We start from the raw sequence: 19426 nt of genomic DNA, 5'->3' as shown, positions 1-19426 counted from the left end.
TGAACCTGCTTAATGGTTTTGTACCTCTAGACACAGAAGAAAAGATGGAGATTGTCACATTTTGAAGAATAAGAGGATGTTCTCTTTATGCTGAACTGCCATCTCAGGAGCCGGTGAGTTGGACCGCACTCTGCTCCTGGAGCACCAGTGCTGTGAACAGCATTCCAGGTGTGATCTCACCAAGCTCTTGCAGTGAACCATCATTCTTTTCATACTCATTGCTCTGCTAGTAAAGGCCAACATTTCACCTGGTTATCTCATCACTCACTGCATCTCTCTTGTGGCAGCAGAGATGGAGTTTGCATCCAGTCTTTAGCTAAAGGATGCTCAACATCGCAGGCCAGAGAGTCTGTTCTGAGCTGTAATGTTCTATGTGCTGGAAAGTTGTGGAGAGGACGGTGGAGTAGGAATATGTTCAAATGGGTCAGACTCAGGGACAGGTGGCTGCGTGTGAGTTCAGCAGCCTGATGCAATATCAGGTGGTTTCTTTAGCGCTCTCCAACTCCCTGGATGCTGTTACTATGGATATTAACTTGCTCGTACATCACAGTCAGTGACAGCAGCAGCATTCCCCAGGGAGCATTTGGAACATCACTAAGAACTGAGGTGTTTACTGCAGCTGGGACCAACGCTATGGGTTACGGCACAACCTGTGACTGAGAGTTACTTTGAGTGTGCCCCACAGACAAGGCTTATATTTACTGCAAATTCCCAGCCTCAATAACCAAAACTGCCAGGCCCTCAGAGTTAGTTTTTCATCATTGAAAATCTTTATGGTTAATTGTACACAGAGCAAACACCTTATTCCCAAATAAAGGTCATATTAATCCTCAAGAAATTGTGACCCAATTGGATCCATTTTCTCTTCCATGGTGGAGTTTGAACTCCTGGATTTTTTGTCTGGTGGTGGTCTGAAGGAGTGGAATTCCGTTTTGTACACTTACCTGTGGCTTTTCCAGCCGTGGCTAGCCTCCAAAAGCATCCACTAGCATGGATCAGGAGATCAGATTGATCAGCAGCTCCCTGCTTTAGTGGTAATCTTCATCTCCTGATCTTCTCAACCCTGGTTGCATACAGCCACTACCTAGGCCCGTCGCACCCTTCACGTTAAAGCCACAACAAATTAAATTCTTTTGAAGCTGTTTGAGATTCATCACTTTGAAGTAGAGAATCAATATGACTATAGAGGACTATTTGGGAGGAAAGGGTTAGATTGATTTGGAGTAGTTTAAAAGCTCAGCACAACATCATGGGCTGAAGGTCCCGTACTGTGCTGTACTGTTCTATGTTCCATGAAGCAGCGTTTGACCTTCACACACAACCTGATAGTATCCTGGGAAATCTCCTCCGCACCCCCTCTAAAGCTTCCACTTCCTTCCTATAATGAAGAAACCAGAAACGAACACAATACTCCAAGTGTGGTCTAATCAGAGCTTTATAGGGCTGCAACATTACGTTGCAGCTCTTGAACTCAGCCCCCCAACACATCAACTGTTGACTCCTCTCCATAGATGCTTCCTGACCTGCTGAGTTCCTCCACATTGTGTGTGTCGCTCAAGGTTTCCAGCATTTGCAGTTTCTCTTGTGTTTTATGATTTGCCCACACTATATACATTCTTAACCATCTTATTAACTTAATGGCAACATTGAGGGATCTATGGACATGGACCCCTGAAACCCTTCATCCTCCACACTGCTTAGAATCTTGCTATTAACCCTGTAATTTTTCTTCAAATTCAATCTTCCAATGTGTATCACCTCACACTTTATCGGGTTGAACTCCATCTCCCACTTCTTGGCTCATGAATCCTGTCAAATTCCCATTGCAGAATGCATCGACCCTCTACACTATCCACAACTTCACCAACCTTCATGTCATCTGCAGATTTACTAGCCCGCCCTTCCACTTACTCGTCCACGTCATTTATAAAAATCACAAAGAGCAGAGGTCCCTAAACAGACCCCTGCCAAACATCATTAGTCACTGACCTCCAGGCAGAATACGCTCCATCTATCACCAACCTTTGCCTTCTGTGGGCAAGCCAATTCTGAATCCACACATCCAAGTTTCCCTAGATCCCATACCTTCTGACTTTCTGGGCGAGCCTACTACCATGAGGAATCTTGTCAAACATCTAACTAAAATCCATATACACTATACCTACTGTTCAATTTGTTTTTGCACAGTCTGCCCTACACAAAGCCATGCTGTCTATCCCTAATCCAACTGCTTCTCCAAATGTTCTTCAATCTTTTCTCTAAGAATCCTCTCCATTAGTTTACCCACCACTGACATACAACTCACTGATCTATAATTCCCAGGATTATCCCTGTTACCTTTCTTGAACAACAGAAAAACATAGTCATCCTCCAATCATCTGCTATTATTCCTGTAGCCAGGGAGGACGCAAACATCATCATCAATGACCCTCACTTCCTTTCATAACCTGGAGTGTATTCCATCTGGCCCTAGAGACTTATCTATCCTAATGTTTTTCTAAAGTTCCAACACTGTCTCTTTCTGAACCAATGTGTTCCAGCACATTAGCCTGTTCTACACTTCCTTCACATTTTTCAAAAGTCCTTCACCCTGATGAATACTGAAGCAAAGTATTCATTAAAGTCCTCCCCTAACTCCTCAGACTCGAGGCATGATTCCTTTATTTTAATCCTTGATCGGTCCTTCCCTCAAGCTAGTCTTTAGGTGCCAAATGCCTTTAGGGTTTTTTCTTAATCCTACTCACCAAGACCTTTTTATATGTCTTCTTAAACTCTCTTCTGGCTATCTTATAACTCTCAAGAGCTCTTTCAGATCCTCGTTTCTTAAACCTTAAGTAAACTTACTTATCCCACTTAACCACTCTTGTCAACCAAGGTTCCTTCACCATATCCTTGCCTTTTCTCAGTGAGACAGACCTATTCAGAACCCCATACAAGTGCTGCTTTAAACAACCCTCATATTTCTGCTGTTCCCAATTTATGCTCCCAAGTTCCTGGTACTGCATCAAATGTCACACTCCCTACTTAAATACTTATATAAAATTGAGTACAGTCTCAGCTTCAGCACAACTCTACATACTGTCGATCTTGGATGAAGTAATAAATTCCACACTATCTAAATCCCTAGCACCGGGGTATTGGGAATGATAAACTTCCCTGTTATTACAACCCGATTGTTCTTACACCATTCTGTCATGTGCTTATGTATCTGCTGTTGTAATTCACATCTCTGGGAGGTCTATTGTTTAATTTTAATTAAGAAGTGAGAAATGGGTGGGGTAAAATATAGTAAGTAGGAGGGCTGGCTATGCCTAGGTCAATCCTTTGGTCCCAGTGGGTTTGTCTAAAGTCACCAAAGGGTGGTTGGGGGGTTTGCCGTAATCGTTCTTGTTGCGAGGGATGTGGTAGAGGACCGGGAAATGTTAAATGTTATGCTCTAATTTGAAAAGGGATCAGCTGGTTCATTAAACCTCTTCTGGAGTAGATATTAAACACAGTGGCTGTGGGGAAGGTCAAGGATAGACAGAACTGTGTGGGAATAGGGAGGGGAAATGAAATGGCTGACAGCCAGGAGAGGACAATCATGGCAGGGCGGGAGCAGGTGCTCTGCATAGTGGTCACCCAGTCTGTGCTTGGACTTATTGATGGATGAATTTAGGAGATTTCTTCAAGGACTATGATCTAGTTGAATTTTCCTACATAATGACAGGTTAGTAGAGTCCTTCCTAAAGCCTAGTTTCTCTTTGCCATTCCAAATTGATTGTATTTTTTACTAAACTTTGTAAAGTGACTAATTTAAATTCCACAGGTGAATGCTGTACTCCGATTGCTAGTCCAGTAAGTGAAACACTGCACAATTTCTTTTGCCCTCACCTGGTAACATTTCCAGTGGGAGGCATGTATTTGGTGTATATGAAGCAGTTCTCAGGGGCATGGATATGAAACAACAGCCACAAACTCTGTGTATTTACAGAGAGCTATTCAAAAACAAGGTGGGGACGGTATACTAGAGGCCATGTCTTATAAAGGTAGATTGAGCTAGGACTTTACTCTTTGGAGAGAAGAATGATGAGGTGACTTGATAGAAGTGTACAAGATGATAGGCACAGAGCGAGTGGATAGCCAGAGACTTCTTTCCTCAGAGTGCAAATGGCTTGAGACGAGGGGCATAATTTTAAGGTGACTGGAGGAAAGTAAAGAGGGAAGTCAGAGGCAACTTTTTTTTAAAAACACAGACAGTGGTGGGTGCATGGAACACCTTGCCAGGGTGGTGGTAAAGGCAGATACAGTTGAAACATTTAAGAAGCACATTGATGATAGCAAAATGGAGGGCTATGTGGGAGAAGTGAGTTAGGTTAATCTTGGAGTCAACAAAACATCATGGGACAAAGGGCTGTGCTGTGCTCTGCTATGAAATTGAAGATCGTTGTGAAAAGGTAGGGGGAGGGCAAGTACTGGGAATAAAGAAATTCACTTCAGGATGAGCAGAAAACGACATCAGTGGAAAAGGACCAAGGACTTAAACAGATTGGTAAAAACAAATGGAGGTGGAGGAATTGGGTGTTGAAGGGCAGCAGAATTACTGATCTACAGCCACAGAACTTTCAGCAAAGCAGGGACAGGTTGAAGCAAGGGGTTGAGCGCATACTGGAGTGCAGTGCAGCTTTGTGGGAATGGAGCACGAATTGGAGTCTGTGAAAGATGTAGCCTGGGAGATCAGACTTGATCTGGGAAAAGTTTACTATTCACTCCCTTAAAACATGGAAACTTTTAGCACTGACTACTTGCTCTATTTATGGGACACTTATGTATTTCTGACATTATACCTGGAGTAGCTTGGAAGTGGTTAGATACTGTTAATTCTATACTAGATAAGTTTCTAATGTACAGCACAACACTTCAATGCCACAAGGGAGTGTCTCCCCTTCTGCCCTAACATTTATATTACACTAGCTTCATGGTATCTGAACAAGTCTTCTTGTTCAGAGGACAAGATTGATGGCTCTTTGTCCTCTGCTCTTGTTGGGGTTTTCAAAGATTTAAAAAAAAACAGACAGAAACGAGGTTCACTTGTGGGTTTATTTATATAAAACTGGATTGTGGAATGTAATTTGTGGTTATTGAGTGAATAACCAGCAAGGGCTTGTGACCCTCCACCGTTTAACATCACAGCTACATGAACACAGACATTCATTATCACAGTCTATTACACTGGCACCATCAAAAGCTGCTGGCTTCATTAAGGCAATATTTTGTGGAGAATTCCCAGCGGAAAGTAGAAGATCTGTTGTGATGACCAGGGTGGCACCTGCAGAGACTGGGGCACAAGTAGCTAACTTCTAGGTACCACAGACAACGGGTTACACAGGCCAACTTTGGGCAGCAACTCTGCTATGCTGGTGATCAACAGAAGCACCAGTCAGCACCTTGGATCCACTGGGTTGCAGTCACCACAATACTGGCATATTGGGGGTTCTAGGATCACTACACAGGGTTGACATCTGATTCTGGACATCTCAGTGAAGTACTGGGTCAGGAAGAGTTTATTGACTAAATTGGTTTAATTACCAGGCTGGGGATTGAAATCTGATCCTACAGAGGGGAATAGACTGAAGATGTCCACTCTTGGTGGACATTTCGAGAGTTTGGGCATGAACTGAGCATGTTGAATCTATTCTGGGTGGAGGGAAAGAGAAACTCAAGGCCCTGTAACCTTTGGAGGATTGCTCTTTTCCACTTTCGGGCCACTCGCATTCTGCTCTTCCCGCTCTATCTTCTTAGTGGATACAATGGTCTCTTCGATGATTTCCTCATAAGCCTCAGCTTTTTGTTTAGAGGATTTCTCTGGTGCTTTATTCTGTGCCCCCTGTGCTTTCTTGGGTGCACCAGTAGAGGCAGTGGTGCTGGTGGTGGTCTTGGAAATGGAAGTGAAACGTGGCTGGACTGGAGGCAAGAGGCTTGGATTGTTGGGGAGAGAGATGCTGGCAAAGTTGGTGCTGAGTCTGGTCTCCTCTCCCTCCAGCAGCTTCCTGTAGAAGAAACATCAGTCACAAAAAGATTTTAGTTTCCACAATCCTTGTCGCCAGTGGTGACTAATCCCCTTATCAGTGAGAGAGTGGACAGAAGAAACCTGACATGTCCTTGATGATCAGCATTTCAAACAGACAACTGAGCACTGCCTAATGTGTGCCATACCCACTCATGATACCAACAACTAGCACACAGCCAGAGCTACCACACCCAGTAATGCAGCAGAAAGGGTTTGGCTGGTTGCACCTTGTGGGAGACTACACCCCCCTGACACTCATACCAAGTATAAGCAGGCGATCATTTTAGTTCATTCTGGTCTGGAAGGAGTTTTCACAAAGAGCCACAATGCTGCTGTGTCTTGCAGCTCAGCATGTTGACTTATTCAGACGCAGACACATAAAATTGGAGTTCACCGGTTTGTTGTGGTCAGACACTTCTGAAAGATTCAACAGCTCTATTCAGGCTCGCTCTGATAAGTAATTTTACTTTTGGAGATCACACTTGTCTGTACAGATAGTCAGTGATTAGTTATTTAAACAAGGCAGACTGGACTCTAGGTTCCACACCTAAAGGACCACAAACTCCCCTTCCTCACTCCATAGGAGGTGAACACATGCAAGAGGGTTGCAATTCAGACCCTTACCTGTAAGCAGCAATCTCTATGTCCAGGGCCATTTTCACATTGAGGAGGTCTTGATACTCCCTGAGGTGACGAGCCATTTCAGACTTTGTGTTCCTCAGCTCATCCTCCATCTGGTTGATTGTATCCTGGCAGAGAACATGGAGAATTTTGAAACCAACATTTCTGCTGTCAGTAATTTGTGACAGACCAGCTTAGCTGCAAATGTGACAGAGTCAGCAACTCGATGGAATGGAATTAGCAGTTGGTCACTTTCCCTCCACAACTCAACGGCCAATTGTAGAAGTTACCAAACATGAGGCTGAAAACATATGAGCCAAGACAAGATCGGCAGAGTCAGTGGCAGCCTCACCAATGGTTTTTAATGGAAACAAGATAGATCCCAGATCCATCACCTCCCCATCATCAGATAACAAACCCAAAGGCAATGCATCATAGTTCAAAATTCCAGATATGAATTCCTCATCCTTATAAGCATAAGGCATAGGAGCAGAATTGGGCCATTCAGTCCATCAAGTTTTCTCTAGCCTTTCCATCATGGCTGATCATTATCCTAGTGTGTGACCTTCTTGATCTGCTATTTTAAGTTAGTTCTACCCTGGCAACCAGGTGGAAAATCTCCTCAGCACCTAGTCCCTGTAAACAACTGTTTCCCTCTTTTACAATGTGATCAGATGGGTAACAACTTCAAAGTTAACCACCTGGTGTCAGGAAAACAAAAAGCCTGTTAAACTCCGAAGAAAAACCACCTAGGGCAGGGGTTCCCAACCTAAGGTCCACGGACCCTTCAGTTGATGGAAGGGGTCCATGGCATAAAAAAATATTGGGAACCCCCAACCTAGAGGAAAGGGTATTCCAGCAAATTCCAAATATTTCCATCACGCAAAACGACCACCCTCAACCTCAAGCGGCTCAGTTCTCGGGGTGTGGTTTCCCTTCCTGCAACCGAAACTAATCAGTCTAGAATGGCGAGCAGGGAAACAAAAGGAACGCGTTAAACAACGCAAGCTTCAACTTCCAACAAATCATGCAAATGTTTAACTGTGTGAAATCAAACACTATTGCTAATAAACTTACAACGTGAAAATTTTTTTGTTTTAAGCAGTGCATGCCACATATGCCCCGGGAGTGTGTGTGATGGGACGGTGTGCAGAGGGTTTCACTCTGTGTCTGACCCCAATAGTCTGTGATGGGACGGTCAGAGTGAGTTTCACACTGTGTCTGACCCCGATAGCATGTGATGGGACGGTCAGAGGGAGTTTCACACTGTGTCTGACCCCGATAGTATGTGATGGGACGGTCAGAGGAAGTTTCACACTGTGTCTGACCCCGATAGTATGTGATGGGACGGTGCGGAGAGTTTCACACTGTCTGACCCCGATAGTATGTGATGGGACGGTCGGTGGGAGTTTCACACTGTGCCTGACCCCGATAGTATGTGATGGGACGGTCAGAGGGAGTTTCACACTGTGTCTGACCCCGATAGTATGTGATGGGACGGTCAGAGGGAGTTTCACACTGTGTCTAACCCCTATAGTATGTGATGGGACGGTGCGGAGAGTTTCACACTGTGTCTGACCCCGATAGTATGTGATGGGACGGTCAGAGGGAGTTTCACACTGTGTCTGACCCCGATAGTATGTGATGGGACGGTCAGAGGGAGTTTCACACTGTGTCTAACCCCTATAGTATGTGATGGGACGGTGCGGAGAGTTTCACACTGTGTCTGACCCCGATAGTATGTGATGGGACGGTCAGAGGGAGTTTCACACTGTGTCTGACCCCGATAGTATGTGATGGGACGGTCAGAGGGAGTTTCACACTGTGTCTGACCCCGATAGTATGTGATGGGACGATGCGGAGAGTTTCACACTGTGTCTGACCCCGATAGTATGTGATGGGACGGTCAGAGGGAGTTTCACACTGTGTCTGACCCCGATAGTATGTGATGGGACGGTCAGAGGGAGTTTCACACTGTGTCTGACCCCGATAGTATGTGATGGGACGGTCAGAGGGAGTTTCACACTGTGTCTGACCCCGATAGTATGTAATGGGACGGTGCGGAGAGTTTCACACTGTGTCTGACCCCGATAGTATGTGATGGGACGGTCAGAGGGAGTTTCACACTGTGTCTGACCCCGATAGTATGTGATGGGACGGTCAGAGGGAGTTTCACACTGTGTCTGACCCCGATAGTATGTGATGGGACGGTCAGAGGGAGTTTCACACTGTGTCTGACCCCGATAGTAGGCGATGGGACGGTCAGAGGGAGTTTCACACTGTGTCTGACCCCGATAGTATGTGATGGGACGGTCAGAGGGAGTTTCACACTGTGTCTGACCCCGATAGTATGTGATGGGACGGTCAGAGGGAGTTTCACACTGTGTCTGACCCCGATAGTAGGTGATGGGACGGTCGGTGGGAGTTTCACTCTGCGTCTGACGCCAGGAATATCTGCGAATACGTGGATGCCGCTGTTCGCGGTTCTGAAGCCGCCCTCTTCCGGTTAGTACCTGGTAGCCGGCGATCTCAACGTTGTGGCGTTCCTCCATCTCCCGCAGCTGCCGCTCCAAGGACTGGTTGGTGCCGCGTACAGCCTCCATCTCGATTGTGCGGGACTGTAGCTGACGCCGGTACTCGGTTAGCTCTTCGCGATTGGCCCGCAGCGCCTCACTGTTCTTAGCAGCCGCCTCCGTCATGTCAGCGAACTTGGTCTTGTACCAGTCCTCGGCTGATTGTGTGTTGCGCGCCGCTAGGCTCTCGTACTCAGCGCGGATGTCTCGCAGCGCGGACGTGAGCTCTGGGCGCACCGGCACCGCATCCACCTCGGTTGGCTGCTGCGCGGCATGGAGCAACGCCCGAAGCTCCTCCACCTCCTCGCCGTGCAGCTTACGCACGAAGCCCAGCTCCTCCAGCAGAGCCTCCACTCTCTTCTCCAGCTCCAGCCGCGCCAGTGTTGCGCCGTCCACATCCCGCCGCAGCGCCCGCGCCTCCGCCTCCGCCTGACCCCGCAGCCGCTGCTCATCGTCAAACCGCAGGCGTGTCTGCTGCAGCTCCTGCTCCAGCCCGTCCCGTTCCAGCAGCGCCTGGCAGCGGCCCGAGTTCAGCTCTTCAACCCGGGCGCGCAGTTCGCGCAACTCGTGCTCGTACAGTTCGGCCAGGCGGGACGGCTCGGCCGAGCGCTGCCTCAGGGCCACTAGCTCGGCCTCCAGCGCGCGGTTCTGCTGCTCTAGGCCACGCACCTTCTCGATGTAGACGGCGAAGCGGTCGTTAAGCCCTTGCAGCTGCTCCTTCTCGTTGGTGCGGTTGAGGCGGAACTCGTCGCCCAGCCCCATGGAGGCCGGCAGCAGCTCCAGCTCGGTGAGCGGCCGGTAGTGACTGCGTGGAACCGACTGCGAGCGGAAGGTGCCAGCGCTGCGAGCTGAGTAGCCGGTGAGGCGGCTCCCAGCGCGGGGGCCATCGCCGAAGACGCGGCGATAAGACGACACGTAGGGGTCGGAGCCCAAGTTCATGGTGACTAAGCTCTTCGGCAGCGCGCCACCGCCTTTATAGCGGAAGGGCGTGCGCACTCGGGCCAGGGAGTGTAGGGGGAACTGGGCGGCTCCTCTTACGCTCCCCGGCCCTTGTATCACCCCTCCACCGTAGCCCCAGCCCTGCCCCAGCGGATACCACTTCTGCCCCCTTGCCCCTTCTCTTTGGTCGCCACTTGCAGCCGTTGCCCATCAGTCCTCGGCCGGAGACCGCTTCCCCCTTCCCCGGTCACCATGAACCTGCGCCCGATATTAATATTAATTTTCCAGATTTCCATAATATAATTAACAACGATGACACGACGCCCCCATCGCCGCTTCCCCGGAGGGTTAAATGGGCCGCGGCTTCGGATGGTGTCTTGTTTCAGTCCCGGACAGCGACTTTGGTCATTGGGACCGCAAAGTCTCCAGGGTCAGGTGAGTTCATTGGAAATGATTCAGACTCATGGAAGTGGTAGTTTTGGATTGGGGTGGTGGATGGTGGTTTTAGCGCCGGACAGCGACCATGTACAGTTAATGGCCCGTCTGAAGCGGTGACAGAGTTATACAGGGCACCAGAGCAGTTCAGCACTGGACAGCGACAGTTAACGACCGGAGGGACGGTGCGAGGAGTGAACCAGAGTTAGTTACAGCCGTTTGTATACGGCGCAAGAGCGCTGGACAGCCATCAAACTACATCAATAACCAGACTGGAGTGAAATAGTAAGATGCAGGCGGCGCTGTGAGAGAACTTCAGCGACACGCCGAGGCAATCGGTGTCGGTGAACCGCTAGGACAGACCGACTGAACCGCTGTGTTGCTCCAGACAGAAAAACGTTATGTCACACGGAAGGCAGAGGAAATTTAACATGGCGAAAGAGGTTTTACATCGGTCTGACCAGACCTGTGCGCAGTAAAGTACATGACACCGAGATTAGTTAAAAACAAACGCTTTCGTGAAATTTCAGTAACACCCATCACCCTGCAGTCCTCCGCACTTTGTGTTCTGGTTCACTTTCAGACTCGTCACTCATCGGCCACTCCGGATAAGGAGCTCAGTACACATTGCTTGCCGTGGTATATACACTTTCACCCGAGGTTACATTTCTTCTAAGATCATTTCTGAATCTAAGAAATCACGTGATAACAAAACCTTGTTGTAAAGGGATGAGTTTATTCCGGGCTGTGCTAACTGACACCCTGTCATTCTAGTCATTAATTAAACAAAATTCATTCCTAATCTTTGTGACACCTGGTGCCCTGTATCTCATGGACTTGTTCCTCTCCATCCCGTGTCCTGAAGTTTGACCTGGTCTTCCTGCGTCTCCAACAGAATTCACGGGAGACCGTTGGCCTGCGAGCGGTCTGCGCGTCGCCGATTTCAAGCGGCACGTGAAGCTCGCCACCCACCCGGCAGGCAGGCTGCGAGGCCGGAGCGCCGCACGGTAAGCTGCTCCACTCTGGTTATGAGGAATCAGACAACGGCTTCACTCGACTGGCACAGCGGGAAAGGCCGCGGCTTTCTGAACGGTTTCGGAGAAGGCTTTGGGAAGTGTGACGATGAGAAAAGGTAATCAGTATGAGAATGTACAATGTGTGTGTAATAGAGGAGAAGGGTGAGGTCGGTTACAGCATGTAAGAAGGCCTTTCGGCCCACTGAGTTCGTGCCATCCATCTGACACCTGTGCGCAAAAATCCCATTTAGCAGGACTTGGTCGATAGCGTTTTGTACCTGGCAATGTAAACCCTAGTCTGGGTATTCTCTAAATCTTGTGGAAGTATCTGTCTCCATCGGCCACTCGGGCCTCGTTTCAGTTGCTTCCACTACAAGGCAAACAAACCCTCTCCTTATCCCGGACAACATCCTGGCAACTCTCAGAATCAGTTAAATCAGTAGCGCAAAAGATATCAAAAAGTTCATGGGTTAACTGTCCGTTCAGAAATCTGAGGGCGGAGGGGAAGAAGCTGTGAGAGTGTGTCTTCAGGTTCCGGGTCCCCGATAGTAGAAATGAGAAGAGTTGGTGGGGGCTCTTAATGATGGATACCACCTTTTTGAGGCATCGCCTTTTGAAGATTCCTTCTGCATCCTCTCCAATGCAACCAGAACCTTCTATAATATCTGTATCGACCATATCTTACAAAGTCCATCAATATCTTACAACGCTGCACCTTTCCACCAGATGAGCCAGAGAATAAAGGCAAGACTCGACTCTGCTGCCACCTCCTGGCATCCTTAGACCTTGTACACCAGGACCCAGCTGTCCACAACCTTCCCGAAGACCCTCCGCTCATTCTAAAGTGCATCACGTCACATTTACAATCCGGTCCATCACTGTTCATCGCCGTCCTTTTCAGAGACTCCAGGTCCGCTTTCACCGAATCACACAGTATCACCGAAAGGAATTTTTACAATTAGACAGCATCTTCCCGTAGCTATCAGAAGGACCTTTTGTTTCCATAGTGAATCCCAACGTGTGGACTCGGCACTCCAGAGTCCGGATTCTCAGCCGTCCGACTGGGATCAATCACCGGGGGGGGGGGGGGGGGGGGGGGGTCACGGGGTAGTTGGTCATAATCACGCACACCCTGAGTTACACCCTTGCCCATTTTGTGTCATAAACTGAGAGGGTCACAGAGTTATACATCGTGGGACGGGCCATTCGGCCCAACTTTTTATATATACTGAGTTTACCTAACGGAGTTGGTCCCACGGCTGTATTTGGTCCAGATCCTTCTGAATCTTTCCTGACCACGTATCTGTCTAATATCTTTTAAAACTGTCTAAACAACTTTTAAAAGTTGTAACTGTATCCGTATCTACTACTTCCCCTGGCATCTGTTTCCATCCTCTGTGTAAAAATAAAACCCCGCCCTTCAGAATTCATTCGAATATCTCCCCTCTTGCCTTAAACCTGTGTCCTCTAGTGTTAGAGCCCCTATCCGTGGGGGGAAAAAAGGCCGTGAGCGTGGAATCATGTTTCAGGATGTGACAATCTCCAGGAGGCTTCACAAGTGACCATCAGTACCCACTGGAGTTCCTGCACCGCCCCAACACAATCCCACTACAGCCTGCATATAACCGGGCATATTCCCATCCGTGGCCCCACCATTAACGTGGCACAAAACAACTCCAGCTCAGGCAGAGAACAGCTCCAACACGGCCCCAGCGTTCACCCGTACACAGCCCAGCAGCTTTCCAGCTTCAGCGACTCTTCTCCTAAAGCGCGGAGGGAGTCTGGACTCGCCCCTACGAGGAACAATTGGGAGTGAACAGTCTCGGTGTGTTAGAGGCGGGTGGCATGGCTCAACTAGAGAGGGACAGGAAACGGAGATCAAGCTGATAGACTTGGATGAGGGGATGTGAGGAGCGTGGTCTCTGGTCATCCAAGTTGTAAAACACTCCAGAGGGAGGTAGTACATGATCTGTACCTCATCCCGAGCAGTTAACTTTGTACCAGTTTGTTGATCTTGCACTCGGCACTTTCAGAGACGAGGACCCAAACTCACAGTTTCCCAGCTGTCTGACTGGGGTTGGTTTGGAGAGTGAAGCGGACCCATGACCCGGCAGGCTGCTTTACCGTTGGGTCTTGCACCGCGATCCAGACATCAGGCGTGGGCCGCTCACGGAGCCGAGCAGCTGAGGTGGGCATGGTCCCTTCCAATCTGGTCCAACAACTTCCATATCTAATCGACACCTTCCTCCTCTCCCCGGTCCCTCATCATCTCTCCCTCTCCCGAACCCCTACGTTACCCAATCTTCCTCTCACCCACCTTGTTACCCCCGCCGTCCTCACTCTGACACCCCCCATGACAGGCATCATGCTCAGCTCCTGCATCTATCTCTCTGCCACCTATCTGTTCCTTAGCGCTGCCATCAGAACTCGAACTTCTGATTCAAGCACAGGAACCAGGATAAAGTGGAGACCATTCGGCCCCTCATCCTTGCAGCAGCGTTTGTGGAGATTAGCACTGACCTACCCCACAAACGCTGCCTGACGCCGACACGTCTAGGTCTAAGAATGAACTCAGTGATGGAGCCTCCACCGTCCTCGAGCCGGGAATTCACCTCTTTCTGCTCGAGGCTTCGGTGACGGTCACCTCCGGCGCTAATCTTCACCACAAGGGAGGAACCCTCCCTGGACCAATGTCGGGCTCTGCAAAAAAGTCGCAGTGCGGCCACTCAAAGCTCCAGTGATACAGAGACACGGACCTTGTCCATAAATACACACCTCATACACTACCTACCATCCGGGAACGACCGCCCTCTATGGCAAGTGTGTCTTTCTTAGAGAGAACCAACATCGTACACAGTGCGTCTGGCATGGTCTCACTAAGGTCCTCTCTAGTTGCAGGAAGACTAGAGTCCTGTGTCAGACCTTCTTAGAGTTAAAGCTCACACAACTTCCGCTTTGGACGATGGGTGTCAGCGACTTGTAGGCTCTCTAAACACCAACACCATCCAGTCTCTCACCACTTAAAAAGTACACAGCTTTTCTGTAATGTGCATCCAAGTAGATTACAGCACATGAGGCTTCAAATGGAGTATTGTGAGCAGTTTTGGGCTCCTTATTAAAGAAAGAATGCGCTGACATTGGAGAGAGTTCAGAGGAGGTTTACAAGAAAATTCTGGGAATTAAAGATTTATCATTTGATGGCTCTGGGCCTGTTCTCGCTGGAATTCAGAAGAACGAGGGGGTATCTCATTGAAACGTAATGAAGGGCCAAGGTAGAATGTTTGTAGAAAGCAAGTTTCAAATAGTGGGGGAATATATTTTGGACTGGAGTGCACAGCCTCAGAATAGAGGGATGTCCACTTAGATAGAAATGAGACAGAGATTTAGCCCAGAGGTTGGTGAATATGTGGAATTCATTGCCACAGCTGCCTGTGGGGGCTAGATCATTGGGTGCAATTAAGGCAGAGGTTGTTAGGTTCTTGATTAGTCAGGGTGTAAAAGGTTATGGGGAGAAGTCAAGAGAATGGGGTTGTGAGGGAAAATGGATCAGCCATGATGAAATGGCGGAGCAGACTCGATGGGTCGAGTGGCCTAATTCTGCTCCTATCTCTTATGGTCTTATAATATCGCGCTATAGACCACTGTCAGGCGGAGACCTCTGTCCATGAATTAAACAGCGGCAATTTGCATTAACAGGGTGTTGGAGTTTACAGTCTGTACCTGTTTCTACCTCCTGTCTCGTCTGATTATCTCCAGCTTCTCTCTATCCCCGATATTCTCCACCTCACGGTAACTCTCTCTCTCTCTCTCTCTGTCTCTCTCTCTCTCTCTCTCTCTCTCTCTCCCTCTCTCACTCCCTCTTTGTCTGTCTCCCACTTTCCCTAGTTTCCTAGCTCTCCCGTACGGGCTGCATTTCAAGAAACTTATCATTGACCCCGTGATGTGCACTCCACGCTACTGCCACTAGAGGGTAGCAGAGCTCCATAGATCTGCCACATCCCAGTGTGATGGCGATGCTCTTCGCTTCAGAGGCAGTGGGGTTATCTGGGCAGGGTCACGTTTGGGGCTAGGCTGTTAGGTTCGGATTAGGGAACTATAAAAGGTAAATCTGAACTCTCTGTAAGCGAAGGATGTACCGTTATCCATTGTCTCAGTACACGGGTCAAGGGCAGTGACGTTACGTTGTTGCTATTGGTTTATTATCGTCTCAAGTACCGGGATACAGGCTCTCATGCTGCTCATGCAGATCAAATCATTACTCAGTGCATTGAGGTAGAAAAACGTAAAACAATAACAAGGTAGAATAAAGCATAAAAGTTACCGAAAAAGTGCAGTGCAGGTAAACGATGAAGTGCAAGATCATAACAAGGTAGATAGTGAGGCCAAGGCCCACCTTATTGAACAAAAGTCTGATAACAGTGGGATGGAAGCTGTCCTTGAGGCTGGTGGTACATGCTTTCAGGCTTTTGTATCGTCTGCCGGATAGGAGTGGGGCTGAATATCATGGTGGTTGGGGTCTTTGATTTATTCTGGCTGCTTTACCAGGGCAGGGAGAAATGTAGACCGAATCCATGGGGTGGTGGGGGAAGGTTGAGATATGCTGAGCTGTGTCCACAACTTTGCAGATTCTCGTGTTCATGGGCAGATCAATTGCCATTCCAAACCGCCATGCATCTGGGTAGGTGCATCGAAAGAAGCTGGCGAAGGACGTCTTTCACCTTGTTTCTCTCATTTATATTTTTCTCATTTTATTTGGCACTTTGAAGGAGGCCATTTGGCCCATCCAGTCAATGCCGGCTCTCGGAGGTTTCCCATCTGTCCCATTTCCCTGCTCATTCACTGCTCGATGGTGATTAACTCCTACCCCGCCTCACCAGCTTTGGGGAAACCCAGGCGGTCCTGGCTGACTGTGCAAACTTAGCGCAGACCAGTCTGGAGGTTAACTTGGAGGCTGGGTGAGTGGAGTGGTGGCAGCATCAGGGTTGGAGTCCGTGTCACTGCCCAACGCTACCCCTCTGACAGACAGACTGAAAAACATTCTGCCAGACCATAAGCAGGCTTCGTTTATGTTGGGTACCCAAATCCCAAATGATACAGGTCGGGGGCTGTCTCATCACCTCACGGATGACTTACTGTTCTGTCAGATCTGAGACTACCATAAGATCTGGAGCAAAATTGGACCATTTGGCCCATCGAGTCTGCTCTACCAGTCCACCATGTCTCATTTATTACCACTCTCAACCCCATTCTCCTCCCTCTAACATTTGATGCCCTGAGTAATCAACAACCACACCACTCAACTTCCACTTTAATTATTCCCAAGGACTTGGCCTCCACAGCTGTCTGTTCATCGGGATCTATACAGAGGTGGCAAGGTTTAGCAAAGAATAGCCCTGTGGTCAGCAGTGTGGAGGGAGGCTTTGAGGGAAGGGTCCTGACGAAAGTGTCTCAGCCCAAAGTGAGGACTGTTTATTTCTTCCATAGATGCTGCCTGGCCCGCTGAGCTCCTCCAGCATTTTGTGTGTGTTGCTCTGGATTTCTAGCACCTGCAGAATCTTTTGAGTTTATGTTATACAGTCTGTAACCTCTGTACACCTCCATTCCATGCCTCGGCTAATAAAATACGCAGCTTACCTTTTCCAATCACCATATCCTCTTGTCCGCTCACCTTTAAGGATGTGTAGATGCGTTCCCCCAGGACTTTCTGTTCCTCCACTCAATAACGTCCCATCTATTGTACATTAGAGTGTTGGTGTTAAACAGGACAGATGTGGGTTCTTCATTCCACCACGTCCGTAAGACACAGGATCAGAAGTAGGCCATTCAGCCCATCGGGTCTGTTCCGCCATTCCATTTTGGCTAGTTTATTGTCCCTCTCAACCCCATTCCCCTGCCTTCTCCCCATCCTTTGATACTCTTAATAATCAAACAAACTATCAATCTCCACTAAGTATTCCCAATGATTTGGCCTCCACAGCCATGTGTGGCAATGAATTCCACAGATTCACCACCTTCTGGCTAAAGAAGTTCCTCCTCATCTCTGCACCCATCTATTCTGAGGCTGTGCTCTCTGGTCATAGACTCTCCCACTGTTGGAAGCATCTTCTCTACGTCCACTCTATCTAAGTGTTTCAATAGGTTTCAAAGAGATCCGCTGTCATTCTTCCAAACTCCAGTGAGTACAGGCCCAGAGGCATCAAAGACTCCTCATTCTTTAACCCTTTCATTCCCAGGATCATTCTCGCAAACCTCTCTAAATGCTCTCAGATAAGGGGTCCAAAACTGCTGACAATACTCTAGGTGCAGCCTTATAAAGCCTCGGAATTATATCCATGCTCTTGTACTCTAGTCTTCTCACAATGCATGCCAACATTGCACTTGCTTCCCTATCACTGACTCATCTTACAAGTTCACCTTTAGGGAACCCCGCACGAGACACCCAAGTCCATTTGCAGTTCTTATTTCTGAATTTGCTCGTCGTTTAGAGAAGTAGCCTCTGCCTTTGTTCTTTCTACCGAGGTGCTTGGCCGTCCACTTCTCTCCACTATTTCAACCGCCATTTCGTCACTCAAACTTCGAAGTTCAAAGTAAATTTATCATCAAAGTCCATATCTGTCACATTATACAACTCTGAGATTCATTTTCTTGCAGCCATACTCAATAAATCTATAGAATAATAACCGTGATAGAATCGATGACAGACCACCCAACTAGAGCATTCAACCAGCGTACAGAAGAGAACAAACTGTGCAAATACAAAAATAAATAACTAAGCGATAAGTGTCGAGAATATGAGATGAAGAGCCCCAGAAAGAGAGTCCATTGGCTGCATTTTGACGATGGGACAAGTGAAGCTGTGAAGTTATCAGCTCTGGTTCAAAAGCCTGTTGGTTGAGGGGTGATAACTGTTCCTGAACCTCATAGGGAGGCTCCTGTACCTTCTTCCTGATGGTAGCAGTGAGAAGAGAGCATGTCCTGGGTGGTGGGGGTGGTGTTGGGGGGGTGTTTTCCTGCGACAACGTTTCATGTAGATGTGCTCAACGGCAGGGAGGGCTTTACCCATCACAGACAAGAGGATATCTGCAGATGCTGAAGGAACTCAGCAGGCCAGACAGCATCTACGGAAAAGAGTACAGTCGACGTTTCAGACCGAGACCCTTCAGCCAGGACTTTACCCGTGATGGAGTGGGCCGTATCTATTACTTTTTGTAGGATTTTTCCGTTCAAGGACATTGGTGTTTCCATTCCAGGCAGTGATGTAGCCAGTCAATCTACACATTTACAGAAAAACTCCTAATTTGTCCAAGTGTCCCTGATCTCTCAACTCTATCTGTCCCTCCACCCATCTTTGCGTCGTCCGCAAACCTGGCCACAAAGACAGCAAGTTGCCTTGAAGCCGAGATCCTGCTCCAGAACTGCTCACACGTCAGTAACCAAGACTCCAGCTCGGAGACTGAGGCCCAGGGAAAGTCCAACAGGCGCGACCCGAGAAACGACGCAGGTTGCTGGGAATGGATTCGTCAGGGACCCCAGTCTGTCCGTTGGCATCGTTGCCCTAGGCAATTAGTGCCACGAGAGGGAGGGAGAGTAGGGAGTGATGCTGGCGGATATTCGGGAAGCGAGAGGCGAGAGGACCGTGAGCCGGCCCAAGTTTAGCTCCGGCTCCGGTTGTGAGTGCGACCGCAGTGCGGGGGACATCGGATTCTAAGCGCTGGATTGGAACCTAGTTGCAGACAGACAAGTTTGATCAGATACGATAGGAAGTTGTGAACACCAGAACCATACATTTCAGA

The 19426-nt window shown here is 48.5% G+C and overlaps 1 protein-coding gene across 1 annotated transcript; it reads right to left on the bottom strand.

Moving 5' to 3' along the window:
- Window positions 1–5066: 5066 nt before the first annotated feature.
- Window positions 5067–10208, bottom strand: LOC132379414 (alpha-internexin-like). The gene is made up of 3 exons (XM_059947241.1): window positions 9184–10208; window positions 6674–6798; window positions 5067–6029 (listed from the first exon to the last, which is right to left on the bottom strand). The coding sequence occupies exons 1-3, from the start codon at window positions 10180–10182 to the stop codon at window positions 5699–5701; spliced, it is 1455 nt and encodes a 484-aa protein (XP_059803224.1). The 5' UTR covers window positions 10183–10208; the 3' UTR covers window positions 5067–5698.
- Window positions 10209–19426: the final 9218 nt, after the last annotated feature.

The sequence above is a fragment of the Hypanus sabinus genome, chromosome 22, assembly GCF_030144855.1.
Source record: "Hypanus sabinus isolate sHypSab1 chromosome 22, sHypSab1.hap1, whole genome shotgun sequence".
NCBI classification, from domain to species: Eukaryota; Metazoa; Chordata; class Chondrichthyes; order Myliobatiformes; family Dasyatidae; genus Hypanus; species Hypanus sabinus.
The sequence above is the reverse complement of the archived record's forward strand: the minus strand, read 5'-3'. Positions and strand labels throughout refer to the sequence as shown.